The 17,237-nt window shown below is 40.4% G+C and overlaps 3 protein-coding genes across 5 annotated transcripts; 2 read left to right on the forward strand and 1 right to left on the reverse strand.

Annotated features, from left to right (window-relative positions):
- Positions 1-2,149: 2,149 nt before the first annotated feature.
- Positions 2,150-3,621, forward strand: LOC106742114 (NAD(P)H-hydrate epimerase). Of its 2 annotated transcripts, XM_014614753.1 has the most exons (2): positions 2,151-2,292; positions 2,374-3,621. In XM_014614753.1, exon 2 carries the CDS (start codon positions 2,462-2,464, stop codon positions 3,170-3,172), a length of 711 nt encoding a protein of 236 aa, XP_014470239.1. In that variant the 5' UTR covers positions 2,151-2,292; positions 2,374-2,461; the 3' UTR covers positions 3,173-3,621. The 2 variants fall into 2 exon arrangements, with proteins under 2 accessions (XP_014470238.1, XP_014470239.1); XM_014614752.1 differs by having other exon boundaries at positions 2,150-3,621.
- A 755-nt stretch (positions 3,622-4,376) lies between these two features.
- On the forward strand, positions 4,377-10,665 carry LOC106742165 (eukaryotic translation initiation factor 4B). Its single transcript, XM_014614860.1, has 12 exons — positions 4,377-4,486; positions 4,704-4,829; positions 5,436-5,617; positions 5,803-5,910; positions 5,989-6,202; positions 6,612-6,866; positions 7,213-7,489; positions 8,012-8,063; positions 8,154-8,277; positions 9,310-9,418; positions 9,801-9,867; positions 10,102-10,665. The coding sequence occupies exons 1-12, from the start codon at positions 4,477-4,479 to the stop codon at positions 10,168-10,170; spliced, it is 1,593 nt and encodes a 530-aa protein (XP_014470346.1). The 5' UTR covers positions 4,377-4,476; the 3' UTR covers positions 10,171-10,665.
- Positions 10,666-11,340: 675 nt separating this feature from the next.
- LOC106742168 (exocyst complex component 6B) lies at positions 11,341-17,014 on the reverse strand. 2 transcript variants are annotated; one of them, XM_014614862.1, is made up of 14 exons: positions 16,729-17,014; positions 16,402-16,520; positions 16,128-16,293; positions 15,678-15,964; positions 15,488-15,590; positions 14,240-14,485; positions 13,959-14,126; positions 13,341-13,412; positions 12,947-13,081; positions 12,479-12,849; positions 12,125-12,359; positions 11,904-12,045; positions 11,639-11,825; positions 11,341-11,564 (listed from the first exon to the last, which is right to left on the reverse strand). In XM_014614862.1, the coding sequence occupies exons 2-14, from the start codon at positions 16,509-16,511 to the stop codon at positions 11,441-11,443; spliced, it is 2,346 nt and encodes a 781-aa protein (XP_014470348.1). In that variant the 5' UTR covers positions 16,512-16,520; positions 16,729-17,014; the 3' UTR covers positions 11,341-11,440. The 2 variants fall into 2 exon arrangements, with proteins under 2 accessions (XP_014470348.1, XP_014470349.1); XM_014614863.1 differs by lacking the exon at positions 16,402-16,520 and having other exon boundaries at positions 16,729-17,012.
- Between the last annotated feature and the right edge of the window lie 223 nt (positions 17,015-17,237).

A 17,237-nucleotide genomic window follows, 5' to 3' on the forward strand; every position in this document is an offset into this window, starting at 1 on the left:
TTTCCTTAGAACTGTCCATGTCCGAAACTACATGATGACTAACGTATCCCTTTTTTCTTCCCTTTTTTCTTTTTTTTTACATCTGCCCTCATTCTCTCGGGAAGACGATAATTACGCATGCCCACGGCGAAACTTTGGCGAGTCGTGCGCAGAAATGTAAAGTACGAGGTCTCATAAATATTTCAGAGACACACCGGTCCGTTTGTCACATGTTTTTCTTTCGCCTCAGTCGCGAATTTCGAGACTATTAAAGTTTCCCGATCAAGTGATCGAATTTCGCACAGCCCGCCGCTAGCTCGGGCTCATAAATATTTAAGCGAGTGCACTATTCGTCCATTTCTCGCCTTTTGTGACTAATTCATCCACCGATACCGGATGGATTCAAGTTTCGTCTTCCTCTGTTCGGTTCGAATTCGTTCGCGAAACTTAACCGCCATGGCGGCGCTATAACAGCGCAAGAAATAAATGCTTGAAGTTGTGCCGCGAAGTTTCGCGAACACTACGCTGCTGACCACGCATCGTTATGGCAACCTAAAAGGATAACAATGGGAAGACGAAGCAGCGAAGGTTTGCCAGGCAGTATCACGAAGACTAGTGACAGGTGGGTTTATGTCGGCAAAATCCGTGGATTTCACGGTGAAATGTGAATCGACGGCGTATTATTATGAAAGTAAGTTAAAATGCAAAGAATTTGCGAAGAAAACCTCCTTTGTATTTCAGTGGAATTTATTAAATGTGTAGTTTAAGTGCAAATTGATAATTTGCACTTAATAAATTTGCAAATTGATAATTTGAACTAAATTGATAATTTGACTATTACTTTCTAGACGGCACAAATTTTTGAATTATGTCTTAGAGACATACAAAAGACAAAAACAAATAAAACAAATAAAATGTCTTTCAGACGTCTCTGAGATTTATTTCAGACAATTATTCTGAATTTATATGTATGTAGACGAGAAATAAATATTATCGAATACTGAGTGGTTTTTAATTGGAATCCATAGAGACTTATCATCACACTTTTACGTTCAAGATGTGTTCGTTAAATAATGACACTGATATTTTCTTAAAAAGAAAAGTATCCTGTGAATAAATTTTAACAAAGTAATATACAATTGTGGTTGCTATAATGTAGTCTATTTGACGAGTACACTATGATCCCGTCCAAGTGACAGATTTAATCATACCTATGTAACTTGGAGAAACAAAAACCAATATATTGTAAGAGTTACATCAGTCTTCTGTAAAAAAATTGTACACAATAAAAAATTTCGTGTTTAATCACTTAACACATTCTCATGTCCCGAACGATCCATTCAAATTTTTGTGTTGATTCACCAAGTAAATATGTTAAGAATTAACGTAAAAATTAACACAAAAATTTTAACACTGATACTATTTGTACATATGCGACGCGCGATATCCAATGAGCGCACTGCTTTTCTAGAAGAGCTGCATGAACATTGGATATCGCGCATAGCTTGTCGCATATCGCGTCGCGCATTGCGTTGATCTACGAGAGCCGTTACGCAGAAAATACACGACATAGGACGCCACCCTAAAATGAGGTTATACAATGAAATCTACAAACAGTAAAAGACCGGCGTTATTTTATAAAATAATGAAACTGTAACGCATCTTTCAATCCTCTCAGAAAATGCTATCCTATCCCAGTCCTGTTGCCCGTGTTCGGGCATGGTGACCTCTCACAGAAAATACTATATCATGCTAATTATTTGAGAATTATCCCCGATTTATTGATATTATTGATAAGCAAAAAATTAGCAAAGATTTAAGTAATATTGAGCCAATACCAGTCACTGCTGGACTCGACATTATTTCATGAGAATCCAAAAATACAAGATTCTCTCATCGACATTGATAATGATATATGAGATACCGCCGAGTCATGTTCGCAGCGTAAAGTAAAACACGTGGCATACTGATTCGAAAAAATCAAGCCCATTCGTAACATCGCCGACTAAAATACATGAAAATATATGAAAAACAAACTTTCCTGTTGGGCGGACATCATATCGTCGTACATTGGAGATCGACAAGTATGAGCCTTTAGCTCGCTTCGTGTTGATTGGTCAAACTCTATTCTCCGCCCGACGATTCACAATCTCCACCGCACGCTCTGATACGAGCCTAAAGAGAATATAGGGGGAGGATAACATTTCTTGTTTCTTCACGTCAATGCTTTTGACTGTATCTCTGCTCCTCGTATGTACTTCTACTTCTGCATTATCGGTCCAAGGAGGACTGGTTCGCACGAGTACACGTAAGGTACGCGATCGAGCGGCTTTCGATGCGCCAACCTGAATTTAATCGCTGGTAAATGCTGCGATTCGCATCGTGTATTCGCAGATTGCCGAGCGTCGGACGACTGAAGGCTCATTCCTTGACGAGTAAACGCGGAGCATTCGTGCCGCCGACGAGACGAGAGCACGACAGGATGGTGAGATATCTGAATCAGTCGGAGGCTATTAATGTCGACAAAGATCTGTTCGAGAAGTATCGATTCAGCGTCGATCAGCTAATGGAACTGGCCGGCCAGAGTTGCGCCGTCGCGGTCGCGAGCTCGTATCCGTTGTCTGGGAACTCCTCGAACCGCGTGCTGGTGTGTTGCGGGCCCGGGAACAACGGCGGCGACGGTCTCGTCTGTGCGAGACACCTCAAGCATTTCGGATACTCGCCGGATATTTACTATCCGAAGAGGCCGAGCAACACACTGTACGAAAGACTGTTGCATCAATGCGTCGAGAACGACATTCCCGTGTTAGAGAATCGTTGCGTAGACGAAGCGACGAACCCTACGATCTTACAGGATTACACGATCATAATAGACGCTCTCCTCGGATTTAGTTTCAAGCCACCAGTGAGAGAGCCGTTTGTTCGTATCATTGACATGCTGAGGAACACAACTGTGCCTGTCTGTAGCGTAGACATACCTTCAGGCTGGGATGTTGAGAGCGGCCCGCCGGAGGAAGGTGGTATAAAGCCTCAGATGTTGATATCTTTGACGGCACCGAAGATGTGCGCCTCCAAGTTCGAGGGGAGATTTCATTACTTAGGCGGACGATTCGTGCCGAAAAAGTTAGAGGTGCAATATGGTCTAGATCTGCCAGCCTATGCTGGTACAGATTTTGTTATTCGACTGCGATAATAAAGGCTTGCGACCAAAGAGACTAGAACTGCGTTCGAGTACATCATTCCGAGCTGATCTTATCCTGTCGAGCGCTCAAAATTATAAAGATGTTAACGTTAAGGTATAATTCTCACCATAAGTGGTTCTTCAAATCATTTACGGATTATGCGTAGAATGATTTTCCAAGTACTTTTTGTACCAGAATAACGTTCTCGAACGCGGTTCAGTATGTTTGTCTTTCTGCTATATCAAGTGATAAAATTGTAATTGTGTTATTGAAAGAATTTAAAGTAATTTTATATGGCCATTCTATTGTTACTCTTTTACGTATATATGTATTCCATCTTCAATTGCAACATCATTTACGAGGCGAAAGTTCCTCCGATCGCGTCATCGCGACGCTACGATCGTGGAGATCGCGCTGCGACATCGAAACATTTGTAAAAATACAAACGATTCAAATTCTAGTTACTTGCGCTCGCAGCCGATTCACCGTCGCTTCCATCTTCTTTTAGTCCGGACCCGCAATAAGCATAGTAAGTCCTCAGTTTTTGTGCTCTAAATACTAAATTGTAACGTTGTAATTTTTAGCAAAGAGCATTTTTCCAGGATCACATCGCAGATATCGCAATTCCTAAGATTTAAGCCTGATTACGATTTTGGTAACTTCTAAATTTAATGAGGTAAACTATGAATAAAAAAACAACTTTTACGTTATTATCAGATTAAGTCTAAACCATAAGTTAACCAAAAAATGAAAAACCGGGCCTGATGGCCCGTTTCTACCATTATGGTTTAAATCTAATAGACGATTAACTGAATTGACCAATGCGATTAAATGTGTCGATTAACCGTCGATTAATTTAACCGGAGTTGGCGAAAACTACCATTAAGACCTATTTGTGCAGACTGAAAATCGTAAACCTCTGCTGATATCGTTAGAAAATGACCGATCACAATCGATCGTTCGTTCTTCTCACACTCAACAGTGATTGGTTTTCTCATAGTTCTAGCATAAATTAACGGTTTACGATCTCCATAAATGGGCTTTTAACCGGAATTGGTGAAAGTCATCCTTGATTAACCGGAGATTGTGAAACCGGTCCTAAAATATAATCTCGATTGGTCCCACGGCTGAAGTTTACTTCGCACGTTCGCCGCCGCGGTGATTCGTGGCGCTGCGGTAGCGAAATTGCGCGGCGGACGTGTCTACGTCTGACGTAAGCACAATTCGTGCCTTAAGGATCCTGAGGTCGGTCGTGTGGCTCACGTAGGCACGATCTGGTTTGCATTCCTGTGGATTTCCGATCGTACTCCTCATCATGTCCTCAGGTACGCATTCGCCCGGCGGAACCGTCGACGCGCGAATTTCTCTCGGCCGCGAACACGACGCTGAGAACGTTGTCGACGTCGTCGTGTTCTCGCGAGACACGGTTGACCTAACCAAAGCGCACGCGACGTGCTCACCATGCTTTCGTGATTGCGTCAAGCTGCGTGGCCGATGCCCCGATAGCGAGCGAACCGCCCTCACGACTTTCTTCCTTCGCAGGTAAGAAAGGCAAGAAGAAGAAGGGGGTGACCGTCGATCTTTGGGCGTTCTTGGCCGATGGGAAAAGCAATCCTAACGTGCCGCTTAAGTCGTCCAGCTGGGCGGACGATGTCGAGGACGACCACGGTAAGTCCGTGGAATTTGTTGGCGCTGGTTAATTCGGATCATTATCGAGGGAGTGATCGATCGCGTTCGCGTGATCCAAAGCAATGGTGAAATTTTTTGCAGATTCGGATATCACGGTATATATTAGGAATAGACATTTAAATTGGAATGTATTAGGTGTTGGATGTGCGAAAATTTGCCGTTTGGCACGGAAATAAAGCAGAAACTTGCAAAAATGAGATTAAAACTTTTATATACACTTTATATAAATTTGTGGAAATATTATTCTTGAAATAGGACATATAAACATTTATTTTGTTTTTGTTGACAATTAATGAAAGATATGTGTCCAAAAGGAAAAAAACTGTACTATGTATATGTTCTTCTATATGTGTGAGAAATCTGTATCCATATAACAGAAATGTCATATATGTCATAAGAATATTCTATAAATATCAGAATATATTTAGGATATCTCTGTGATGTATTTTGGATGTTTCTGATTCTATAGGAGTATTAATATATATAGAATTGTTATATAAAATAAATATGAAGTAGATATGTATGTGTTATTTCTAAAAATGAACACCTTTCCGTAAATCTAACTTGAATTTTTGGATGTTTTAGAAGGGTTTTCATCCAGGAGTAACAAGGATCCAGTTATTCTTCCGACAGCTCCCAGAGCTGCCCGAGGTCCTGGGATCGATGAAGAAAATATCCCTACAAACGCACCTTTTGTGGCTTACATTAGTAATCTACCCTATGATATCAATGAACCTGATCTTGAAGAATTTTTTGAAAACATGAAGGTTAGTCTCCGCACTCTTGAGAAATATGTGCGAGCATCCCATAAAATTCATCATATCCTAAAATTTGTCCTAAAATCTATAATAATCTCGGGAGATAATGAAATCATGGAATTGATATACTTTCTTTTTTATTCGCTGCAAGATGTAAAAGTCAAGCATTGCGACAAAATGTTCTATCTTCTCAGATTTCCAATATGCGTTTGCCTAAAGACGCAAACAAAAGTAGGGGATATGGATACGTCGAATTCGAGGACCGGCAGAGTTTAATTGACGCTTTGTCCATGACGAATACGGTGAGGAATACGATATCTAACGTTGAAAATTGAAGTAGTCGAAAACGACTACGCGTTCATGTACGTTTTATCTTGCAGACAATTAAGACGCGACGGGTAAGAATCGAGGTATCTAATAGCAGTAACGACGAGCGTCGCGGCGGTAGGATGGGTAGGGACAATCGTAGGGACAATTACGATGACCCAGAACGTACATCCGGCGACTGGAGAAGCGGCCCGCGCGAGGACTTACTCGACGGGGATAACTACCGCAGCCGATACGACAACAGAGATCGACGGGACGATAGAGAGAGTACGCGCGTTCTTCCTAAATATAACCCTTACGTGTGATATTCATAGACGGATCTTACATTCAAGACCGTCTGAAGTTCGCATTCGGATGCTGTACGACTCGTTTCATTGACTATAGGGCCCCTGGAGATGAACTTCCGACGATCTTAAATATAAGATTGAGCTATTAATACCGGCAGAAATCTCAATACCTTTTAGAAGTCATCGGCAAGATAATTTTTTTCTTATGAGAAAGCCGGATTACGAATGTTGGTGTGTAAATTTAATCATAATTTCAAATTCACGCGTCATTGGCTTTGTTCTGAATTCAATTGTTCAATGTTTAATACCGAAGAGACCCGTGGAGAGATTACGGTGTCTCAAGAATTTCCTCGAGAGTCATGATAATAAGACTCGACGTTGTCAAACAGGATACGACTACGATAATAAACCCGGTGCATGGCGTGAGCGAGACAGCAGCGACAAGGGATCAACGTTCAGGGACCGAGGTGGTTTCAGGGATGATGACAGGGACAGGGACAGAGACCGGGAGTGGAATCGCTACGGCGACCGGGACAACAGAGACAGAGAGGGAGGCAGCAGCTTCGGGCCGCGTCGTAATTATGGAGATTCTTCTGATTGGGACCGTGATCGCCGACAGGACCGATCGAGTTCAGACGCGAGACGTAAGCGTCGCCTGGTGTTTCCAAATCAGCGCTCCACGTTCATTCATACTTTCTTCAAAATTTCGACTTTCCTCATTTTTATCTCGCAATCATGTTCTCTCACTTTTTGTTAAAAGCCTGGCATTTACGTTGTTCTATACCGCCGCAATCCATCTACCTACTTACTTTTTATCACAGCGGTATGATAAGGAACATCACTCCAATCATTTGCGTAACGCGTGTTTTAATACGTTCGCAAACACACGTTCGTTCGTTGCGCTGGACCGCTCGTTTATCGCGAATTTTACGACCGGCGATAATGCCGTTGTGGAATGACGCAATATGTGTGATCTGTTCGGTCATACAGCGGAGCCGCGAACGAGACCAAAATTGCAACTTCAACCACGCACAAAGCCAGTGGAGCCGATCGTAGTGGCGGAGGAGGAGGAGGAGGGTACGCAAGGTTCGACGGAATCAAAATCGGCGAAAGCCGCAGCAGCGAGCTCGGATAAACCAGCCTCGACAGCCGCGCCCGCGACCAACATCTTCGGCGCGGCGAAACCTGTAGATACGACCGCCAGAGAACGCGAGATCGAGGAGCGTCTGGCCAAATCTTACGCAGAGTCAAGATCCCGGGAGGAAATGTACGTGTGAGAACGCTGATGCGCGCTTGTACGATTCTCTCTGTTTTCTGAGGCTGCGTTCGGAAATATTTGCTGATTATTTATGGATTATTACCTCTAATCTATGGCGGTATACGCGTGTCCGAATATCCGCCCTTCAATAATAAGTGTCGGTCTATAACAGGTATCTTAAACCTTAAAAAATTGAGCAATCACAGTTAATTGTTCTCTTTACATTCAACTGTGATTGGTCAATTTCTTAAGGCTTAAAATACCTATTGTAGACCGACACTAACCCAGATAACATTCAGACGTCGTAAAGGTATCTTTTAGATATATTTAGACGTCTAAAGAATATCTTTGAGACATCCCTTAGATACACGTGTTGTTCGGGAAGCCTTCCAGCTTGTCATTTGTTGCCCATTGTCCTTATAAACTCACGTGTGTCTTCTGACTTCGTCGTTTCGCGTCGGGAGGATTGCGTTCTCGCGAAACTCAGACGGCTGACTCATAATTGATCGATGAATCCTGATGTATTTCCAGAGACAGCAAGGAACGCTCCAGCAGAGATGGCACCTGGGTCCGACGCAATGGAGTGAGTGTCTCAAATTGAGTGTTCAATTGTTACGCATTGACGCTAGAGAAGAGCGCGTAAATTAATGCGTAATGATTTCTGATTATACAGGAAGGACGCGACGATAAGGAAAAAGAGAAGGAGAGGGGCCGGCCGACTTGGAGGTCGGAGGAGGACAGAAGTACTCGGAGCGAGAGATCGGCGCCACGATCTCAACTTGCTCCCACACGTTCTGGTAAACTAATCTGCTCAGATAACCGAATATGAAATCTCTACTTCCATTGATACTCCGGATTTCTAAATATGGTCGAACAATTCGAATATACATTCCAAGGTTGAATCTTTCATCGCTCGGATCTGTTTCGATCGAAGATACGAGGTCGGTGAAAAAGTTCGGTTCGGCTTTCAACAGATGACGTAACATGCGTGCAATACAGGTAACAATGCTGATGAAACGCTGATGAAGAATCATAGACAACGGTGGCGATTACTTTGTTGATCAGCAATTTGTCTTCGTTTGGCGCAATAAAGTCGAGCTGAACTTTTTTTAACCGATGCAATATTTGAGTAGTTGCAATTGTCGGGTTTGATTATATATTGCGGAGAGGAAACAAACGAAAGTCTCTGCACTCGCTATTTTCATGTCAGTTCTTTTTTTATGTCCGATCTGTTTATACAGAAGACTCCATTTAATATTATCCTGTTCCTTAGACATAGTGACGTCGAAAATTTCCAATGAGGAGCATTATTTATACATCATGACTGTTGGTAATTTGACAAATTGGCGATTATTCTCCAAAGCAATTGGTCATGCATAAATATTTATTATGCACAATGCATAAATATTAAAAAAAGACGAATTTAATTGTGCACTTTCGATATTACTATGCGTAGGGATTGGCACATTGATGAAGTTTATTGTATGTATGTATGTATGGTTGCAACACTTTTTCTATAAGCTTCGGAACGTATCCCACATCCAAGAAGAGGATTCGTTTTTTAAATAATTCTTAGGAAATACGTTTTCCTATTGGAGATAAATTGTGAAACTCATAGAAAAAAAAGTATTACAACTATCCGACTGACCGTACATACACTTGAGTTGCCGGATACTGCGAATCGATCGAACAGATCGATCGTCAATTATATCAGACTGCCGAAACTCGAGTGTTCTGCGTGATTTATCTGAGGTTTGGTTTCTATTTACTTTGTATCTGTAAAAATACTAATATATAATATAAATATATGTGATATTTGAAAAATATAGAACAGCAAAATGAATCCAAAGCATCACCAGCTTCGCGTCCCGGACCACCACCAGCAGTCGTCAAAGGACCTCAGAAGCTTAGTGAAAAAGATGCTCGTGCTCCAGAAAGGTATTAGTGAAGGGAGATCTGCATATTGTTTGTTGTAAAGGTAGTCACGATCTAAAGCATTCATTTTATAATAATTACCTCCTTAACACTATTTTTAACAAAACGACATAGAATAACAATTGATGTAAAAAATTTATATATAATATTCTATCTCCAAAAAATTCAAACTGGCAAACGCTTTCTCTAAAGTGTAATGCCAAATTTTTTTCAATGAAAATTGTTTCCATGTCTGAAACCGATGTATTTAGTTTACTACTTTTTTGTGCCAAACCATCGGAAGTAGCGCAAAAGAGTCATGGCGACCGTTACGATGAGCATCTTCGCGAGGTTTGCTCTCGTTTGCTCTATTTGTGCACAACTATATTCTTTTCGTTGTTAACAGGGATCGCAAAGATAAAGAAAAAGATGAAGTTAACAGAATGCCGAAAGCGAAGGATGAACAAGCTCCAGTGAGTAAAATTATTTATTACACGAAATTCGTCGAACGAATCGCAAATTTTGGTTTCAATACGGCTTGAACACTTCTTTTTTTTAATGAAAGAACTTCTGGGAATTACTTAAACTTAAAACAACTTTTTTTTTTCTATTGGAAAGTGGGATTAAATTGTATTGGGAAAAGTGTTCACGAACCATGTGATATGTGAACAGAGTCGTAATATCGCGTCGTTTTCTTCCTTTTACAGAATTTTGTAGCTTCCAACAAGTATTCCATGCTACCTGATGATGTGGACCCTGACAATATCGATGATTAGTCCTAACAATTCTAATAATTTGCATTGCCGAATAAATTGTGCCACATGCAACAGAATTGGTCTATATACGCATATTATTAATAATTCGTTTTGCCCTTTACTAAATACTGCATGGATTCAACACGAAACCAAGCGTTAACACCCTTGGTATTACTTTACTGGAATTATTGTTGATTTGTATTTAATCTATTTTATTATATTCTCAATATAACTCTCCATCTACCTATATATTTACTTTATGGTTTCCCGGAACGAATTGTCAAGTTGCAACGTCGCAGAAACCTACACAACTACAGAGCGAACGATTATACTGATCCTTTTGTACTTGATTCTGAAAGGCGTGAACCTTCTAGGATCTAGGAAAATTGGGACTTTATACATCCTACTTAATCTGCTGTACACAGTAATTGTACGATACGTGACTCGATTACATGTAATATAACAATGCCAATATATAGAAGGAAATTAAAAGTAATAAGTATATGGGAACACAAATATTGCGCTTGTATTTTAATTCCAATTTCCTAGGCTAATTGCCGTGGGTATGAGTATTATATCGAAAATTGACATTAAAATCAACGAATAAAAAACACCTTGTACATCACAAAGTTATATGTACACTTTTAAATATATGAAACATAAGATCTGTGTAAAAAAAGCAATAAATATACGAAGTATTCTTCAACATATAAAATATATATTTCATAATATATGCACAATATGTAATATATATATATTAATATTATACAGGAGGTCGCTGTCTCTTTATCCGAAAAATAGGCTGGCTATATGTAATATGTAATTACAATGCTGAACTCTTCGAATTATGGACTCTTGTATGCGTTCGTTAAATATATTCCTAGTTCGTATCTTTTGACAACCATCTTGTATTCTCCGTAGACACGCGAACTGAGTGTTTTGGGCATTATATTTATACATATGCTTGTATATAATCGGCACAGGTATATGCGTGTAAGAGGAAAACAGACCATAGGTCTGTTATAAGTAGATTTATATGAATTTTTTTTGTTTGCATTGATGTATCCTACATGATTACTATAGCCAGCTTTTCGGAAACACTCTGTATATTAATATATTATATTAATATATTATTATATTGCGAAATATATCACATATATCACGATAACATATAAAATATCTTGTAATAAATATATGCCACGCGCGTGAAGACTCAATTTCTTTTATAATACTCATGTACAAAAATTATATATTTACATAATTACATCATTATTAATTCCCACAACTTCGACTATTGCTGAGTCGTCTGTGCCAGCTGGCGCAGCTGCTTCAACACAGTTTCGAGCAGTTTCTTTTTGTCCCTCTCACTTTTCTTCAGTACAGAAAACACAGTTTTCTTATCGGACTCTTTCAGTCTAAGCCGAAAATATAAACATTATTGAAATGCACAAATGAGTGACGCAGCACGAAAGTAACACATAATACATACTTTTCCAACAGAAGCACAGCCATGTTCGGGGTCACTAGATTATATTTACTGGAATCATGACCATAATCGTGGAAGTAAGTGGGCCAATCCCAGCTCATGAATAAGTCCAACAATTGTCTCAATTGCGAGAAGTATTGCAATAACGTCCCTTCCGGCAGACCGGTGACCGGCTCGGAAGCGGCGAATTCTGGACAGTGCAATGGTGATCTCAATTTCCTCTTATTCTCAAAGCATCGTGCCACGAAAAGGACGCGAAAGAACTTACGTTCACACTGTATAGTGTCCAAATTGACCTGCTGCAACGCGCCCATAGATATCTGCTTCACATCCTCGCTAATCAATATTCCTAATATGGCCTTAGCGATGTGAGAACATGCAGACTTGCACGCTACTTGAGCCACCTCGTCCTGAAATATTATCAATTGCCAATTATTATAATTACAATAGTTTACACGGACGCTTCCGTGTCGTGTTGCACCATTTTACCGGTAGATTGGTGAAACAGGTGAAGGTGCTCTGCAGGAACGCTATCAGATCTGTGATGAACCCTGAGGCATGTCCTTGAGGCTCTGCCAGATTCCAGTCGTAATTCTCCAATTCTAAGAACTCGTCCAGCTTGTTCTTCAGCTTGTCGCATATTTGCTTCTCGGCGTCGTCCCGCGCGACTCGAAACATGGCGGATTCCACTCCCACGCAACTCAATTGTCCCTTGTGCGGTGTGCTGAGGTAAAATTTTCATATTTTAAGTTGTATTATATATTATTATATATATTATTATTATATATGTAATTTCATGTGTGTGTAATATTTATATATAAAAAAAAAAGGAACGCAAAATACCCAGTAATATTAGTAAGAAATTCTTCCAAGTATTTTGTAGATTTTTCGAGGTAGCCAGTGTTGATTATGATTTGAACCACTTGCAAAAGTGCCAAGGACGGCTTCCGGAACAACGACGACAGACATCCGCTGAAGGTTCTCGTTAGTAAAAGATTCGTCGACTTGCATATCATCTCGTCGATCTCTGTTTGCGTGAAATTCAAGTCTTCCGAGAACTTGAGACAAGCGTAAATAAATTCCTTCACTTGTTGGTAAACCTTGGGAACCATATCCGAGAACGGGAACTTTTTAGGAAACTCGGCTTTCTGCAATTCTTCATCGTGATAAGGAAATAGGTTACGAACGTCGTCATATTCGGCCTGCGTTGTAACCTGAATAACCGCGACAATCGAATATTAATACAAAGAAAGAGGGGAGAGTAGGAGAAAGTGTGTATCTGGCTTTTGTATGAGAATGAATAACAATTACCTGAATTGGCAAGAAGCTGTCTTCATCCAAAATGTCCCTGAATACTTGAACCCAATGTTGCATCAGCACTTCGTTGTAATGCACTCTAATCTCTTGTAACAAGTCCCAAAGTTGTCCTACGGAGTAGCCATAATTCTATTTACAAAAAAAAAAATGTATTAAGTTACATGTGAGTGTAATAATGGGCATAATGAACTTAAAAAATCTTGATGGTTAAAAAGAAAGTGTTTAATGTCGTCCGTATCAATAACAGATTAAACAGATGTAAATAAGAGACACGACCACAGTTGACAAATTAAACGTTGCAACATTTTTTTTCCACGAGTTTCCAACATGTAAGCTCACCATTAACTATATATGAATAACATAACGCGCACATATTTTCTTTACTCACCCTCAGGGTAGTATTGAACAGCATAATGAGGTTCTTAATTTTCAATATGAGCGTGGCGTCTGTGCAATATGCCTGAAAAGGATTCTTTTTGTTCAAAGTAATTACTGCATACGCTAATGCAACAAAAGCACACAGAGAAAAAGGTTTCATTGAATTTGGTATGTTTTTCACAGAATTCTGTAATACAAACATCATTTATCATCAAATATCATTTTTTTAATGAAAATATTTCACTAGACTATGTAGTTTGATGGAGAAAAAGCAATATTATTTAGAAAGAAATATTTATTTTTCAATTAAAAAATTTACTTCATTATACATTAAATATTGCACCACTGAAACCAAGAAGTTCTTTAACATTTGTTTAACATAGTGCCACTTCTTTCAATTTACTGTCCGTAACAACCATAATAATGTTTGGATGAAAAATACAAAAGAAATATATTTAACGTGAAAATATTTATTATTTGAGAAACCAAAGAATCCTGTGTTTGTTAAATCAAACGTTCGTTCGTTCGTTTCGTTCCAAAAGGCAAATTTGTTACGATTAAAGAGATTTGATCAAATTCAAAGAAATCTTTTTCTTTGTGCATAATGATGCATATTACAATTATTTACCGAATGCGTCCGTAAAGCGTTGACTATAGTGGACAAAGACATTGACCAAAGCTCGTCCAAGTACGCGCGTGTGGCCAATCCGTTACCAGTGTTTAGTATGTGATCCTCCACCACGAAGAAACCGATAATGCCATGTAGATAAGTCTGATACCCGACTATAGTTTCATGCTGAAAATAGACCAGATGTCTCATTAGTGATACGATGATCTTGCTGGATCATTGCTCGATAGCATGCAAACGGCACATTGTCAACAGGATCATGCTCAACAAGGCGAATTTACCATATTAATGGGCGGCTGCAGAACCAGCCTGGCTTGCTGCTTCCTTTGTTGCCTGTAGTAAGTCTTGAAAGTGTCTCCTTCGCGTAGCACGGTGTAGATATGCATGCATCGATACACCGGACTGAAGTCCATTAAATCCTGAGCGCTCAGTTCCTCCTCACCCTCGTTCGACGACGGGTTGTTTGTGTGAGATCTCCTCTTCTTCCTCCCGATGATTTCCGCCTCGGTAGCCAACTGTTCGGCGGTCTGAACGTAAATTTATCGAAGCTGGTTTAAGTATCGATCTTACTAAAAATTGATAAAATATAAATATATATAAATAATAATGTAGTATATTACACACTGTGTAACTGTGTAACTGATTGTGTACGAAAAAGTACACAATTATTCGATTGAAATTAATACATATAGACGAAAGTTTCTCAACCCTTTCTGTGGCACATTTTTTCAACCTGACCGATTTCTCGAGAAATCTCGTAATTCTTGCAATGTTTTTTGCGTTGCTGATTAAAAATCTGAGGTCAGACTTAAAACATTCAAAATATATGGCATATCCAATGTGGCTGCTACATAGGGGTAAATTAATGTAAGAGTAGCTTTCATGAAATTGCACTTTCAGTTTTCGACAACAGAAAAATAAAAATTCAAGCTTCAATGCCAGACCTTCCCAAAGTTGCTGGGACATCTGGTTCATGCGAATTCATGAAAATAGCCAGAAACGCGTTTTTGGGGGTTTTTCAACCCCTTCTTTCTCGAAAACCTTACATGACAAACAATTTTTGAAGTCATATTCGTATTCACTACCTTATTTACCGAAGAACGACCCTTCATGGCAAAAATGCAAAAAATCTGTAACAGTACAATTTTTATCTTCATACAGTAGACAATTTTTTATAAAGAAATCTAGCGTGCGAGAAATTCTGGAAAAAATATATATTATATCTTGACGTATGAAGAATATTCAGTAAAATTTTCAGCCTCTTATCTTAAATACTTTCCAAGAAACCACAGTTTTTGTAAAAATCGCTCTTTTTTTTAAATTTTATTTCTTCATAAATAATTAGAAATGAACAATCGGATAAAGACCACGGGAAACCATGTAAAGTATTAATATATCAGAAAAATGTGAAATTATACTTGGTTTTATTAAACTGCAAGCAGTACATCGTAAAAATAAGAAAGAAAAAGGCGGAAGGTACGTTTCCCGCTGGCGCACGAAGGGTTCGGTAAAATAAGAATTACACTCACATGCCTCATTGCAACTTCCCCAATCTTTGGCGAATACTTTCTGGTGTTTTCTAGAAAATCCCGCAGGTCGGACATAGACGCATCCTTTATATTCTCTCGCAATCTGAAACAAGGAAGCCATCTTTTTTAGCATTTTCTTACCCAAACGAGTGCATAAAACATAATATAAAAAGGATCTCATCGAACTCACTGCGGAATTTGTTGAGTGATTTGAGAGGAAAACCTGTAATTCGTGACTTTCGGCAGATCGTGATGCTCCAATTGCTCCAGTGTTTTCAGCGCCGGATAATAACGCTTATCCTTCAATTGCTTCTGTAACTTCGCATAGGCGGCTAAGACAGGAAGGCACATAGTGAGACTGTCTACAGCAGCAGCCATGTTACTCTCCACCTTGCGGGCCTTAACCAGTTCTTCACCCTTGTCGATGACTTTGGTGGACGTAGTGGTGATGCGTTTGTCAAGCTCCAATATATCCGCCTATATATATTATTGCAGAATTGAATCAGATATTATTCCTGCATCTTTCCTCTGTGTGCAACATTCGGATATATCACATAAAATTCCCTCGCATCACAGAACATCAAGTATGATTGGGGCTGGTTTCTGAGTACACACGAGCGTAACGTATGAATGAACTAACATTAAGTTGCTGAGCTTGAGAGCGAACTTGTAACAGCTCCCGGATGGAATCGATAAATCCCTGGTAGTGGTGGTTGCACATCCTCTCGATATCTCTGTCATGAGCCTTGATGCGATCGTCGAGCTTCTCCATGAACTTCTGATGCTCGTGGCCATCGTAAATCGCTCTGTGAGCAGAAAGCAGACACGATGAAGGCAGCATGTATTACTTGGTTCTATTACCGTTCGCCTGAAAACATGGCAAAAAAAAAATAACCTGCCACCAGTGATGGTACCTGAAAACTAGACCTATGCTGTTGGCATCAGTTGATTCGATTTCGAACAATAGATACTCATGCTTCGGCACCATAGACAGTAGATGCTGGTTAATTGACACCCTCGACATGTTACGACCCTGTCGAGAATCCGCTCGAATTACGAATTACGCGTGCACGCCCGTCGCCACTCCTATCGCCACCCCTCGGCCACCCCCGGTCGAGTGCGCATACGCGCTCTCGAGCTCGTCCTGCGTGCTCAGGGGGTGCGATTCCGCGGGGGCGCGTACTTCGATCCTCTCTCTCTCTCTCTTTCTCTCATCTTGAATTCCGTCCAAGTTTACCTACCGAAAGGTCGGGCCCAGGTAATCGTCGATGCCCTCGATCTCCTGGATCAGTAGATCGTACCGCTGCATCGCTGCAGAGTCCGAGAATCGCTCGCAAGAATAACTCCGCAGGGACCGTCCGAAGAAGTTGCTCGACGTGTGGATCACGCTCGTTCGATTCAGCGTTAGATCATTTTACGTCAGGTCGAGCTGGGATCTATCGCCGGATCGGTGAAATCGTCCACCTCGCGTTATCACATCGTGGTGGCACGACGAACGCTATTTTTAAACAGCTCACACGCAACTGCCGCTGAGACACGCAACATTCCACGAACTCGCGCGCACCCGCTCCTTTGTCCCTAGGGACGAGTGACGTTCGATCGATCAATCGATGCTTCGCTGAAAGACCGACCAACTTGCTCTCGCCTTCAAATACAATTCTTATTGTAATTCGTCGTCAGGTTGGAAGGACTTGCATCTCCCCGTAAACAGGGAAGAAGTTATCTCCGATCTGCCGTTCGGTTAGCGAAA

The sequence above is a fragment of the Dinoponera quadriceps genome, unplaced genomic scaffold, assembly GCF_001313825.1.
Source record: "Dinoponera quadriceps isolate SergipeBrazil2010 unplaced genomic scaffold, ASM131382v1 scaffold676, whole genome shotgun sequence".
Classification (NCBI taxonomy): Eukaryota; Metazoa; Arthropoda; class Insecta; order Hymenoptera; family Formicidae; genus Dinoponera; species Dinoponera quadriceps.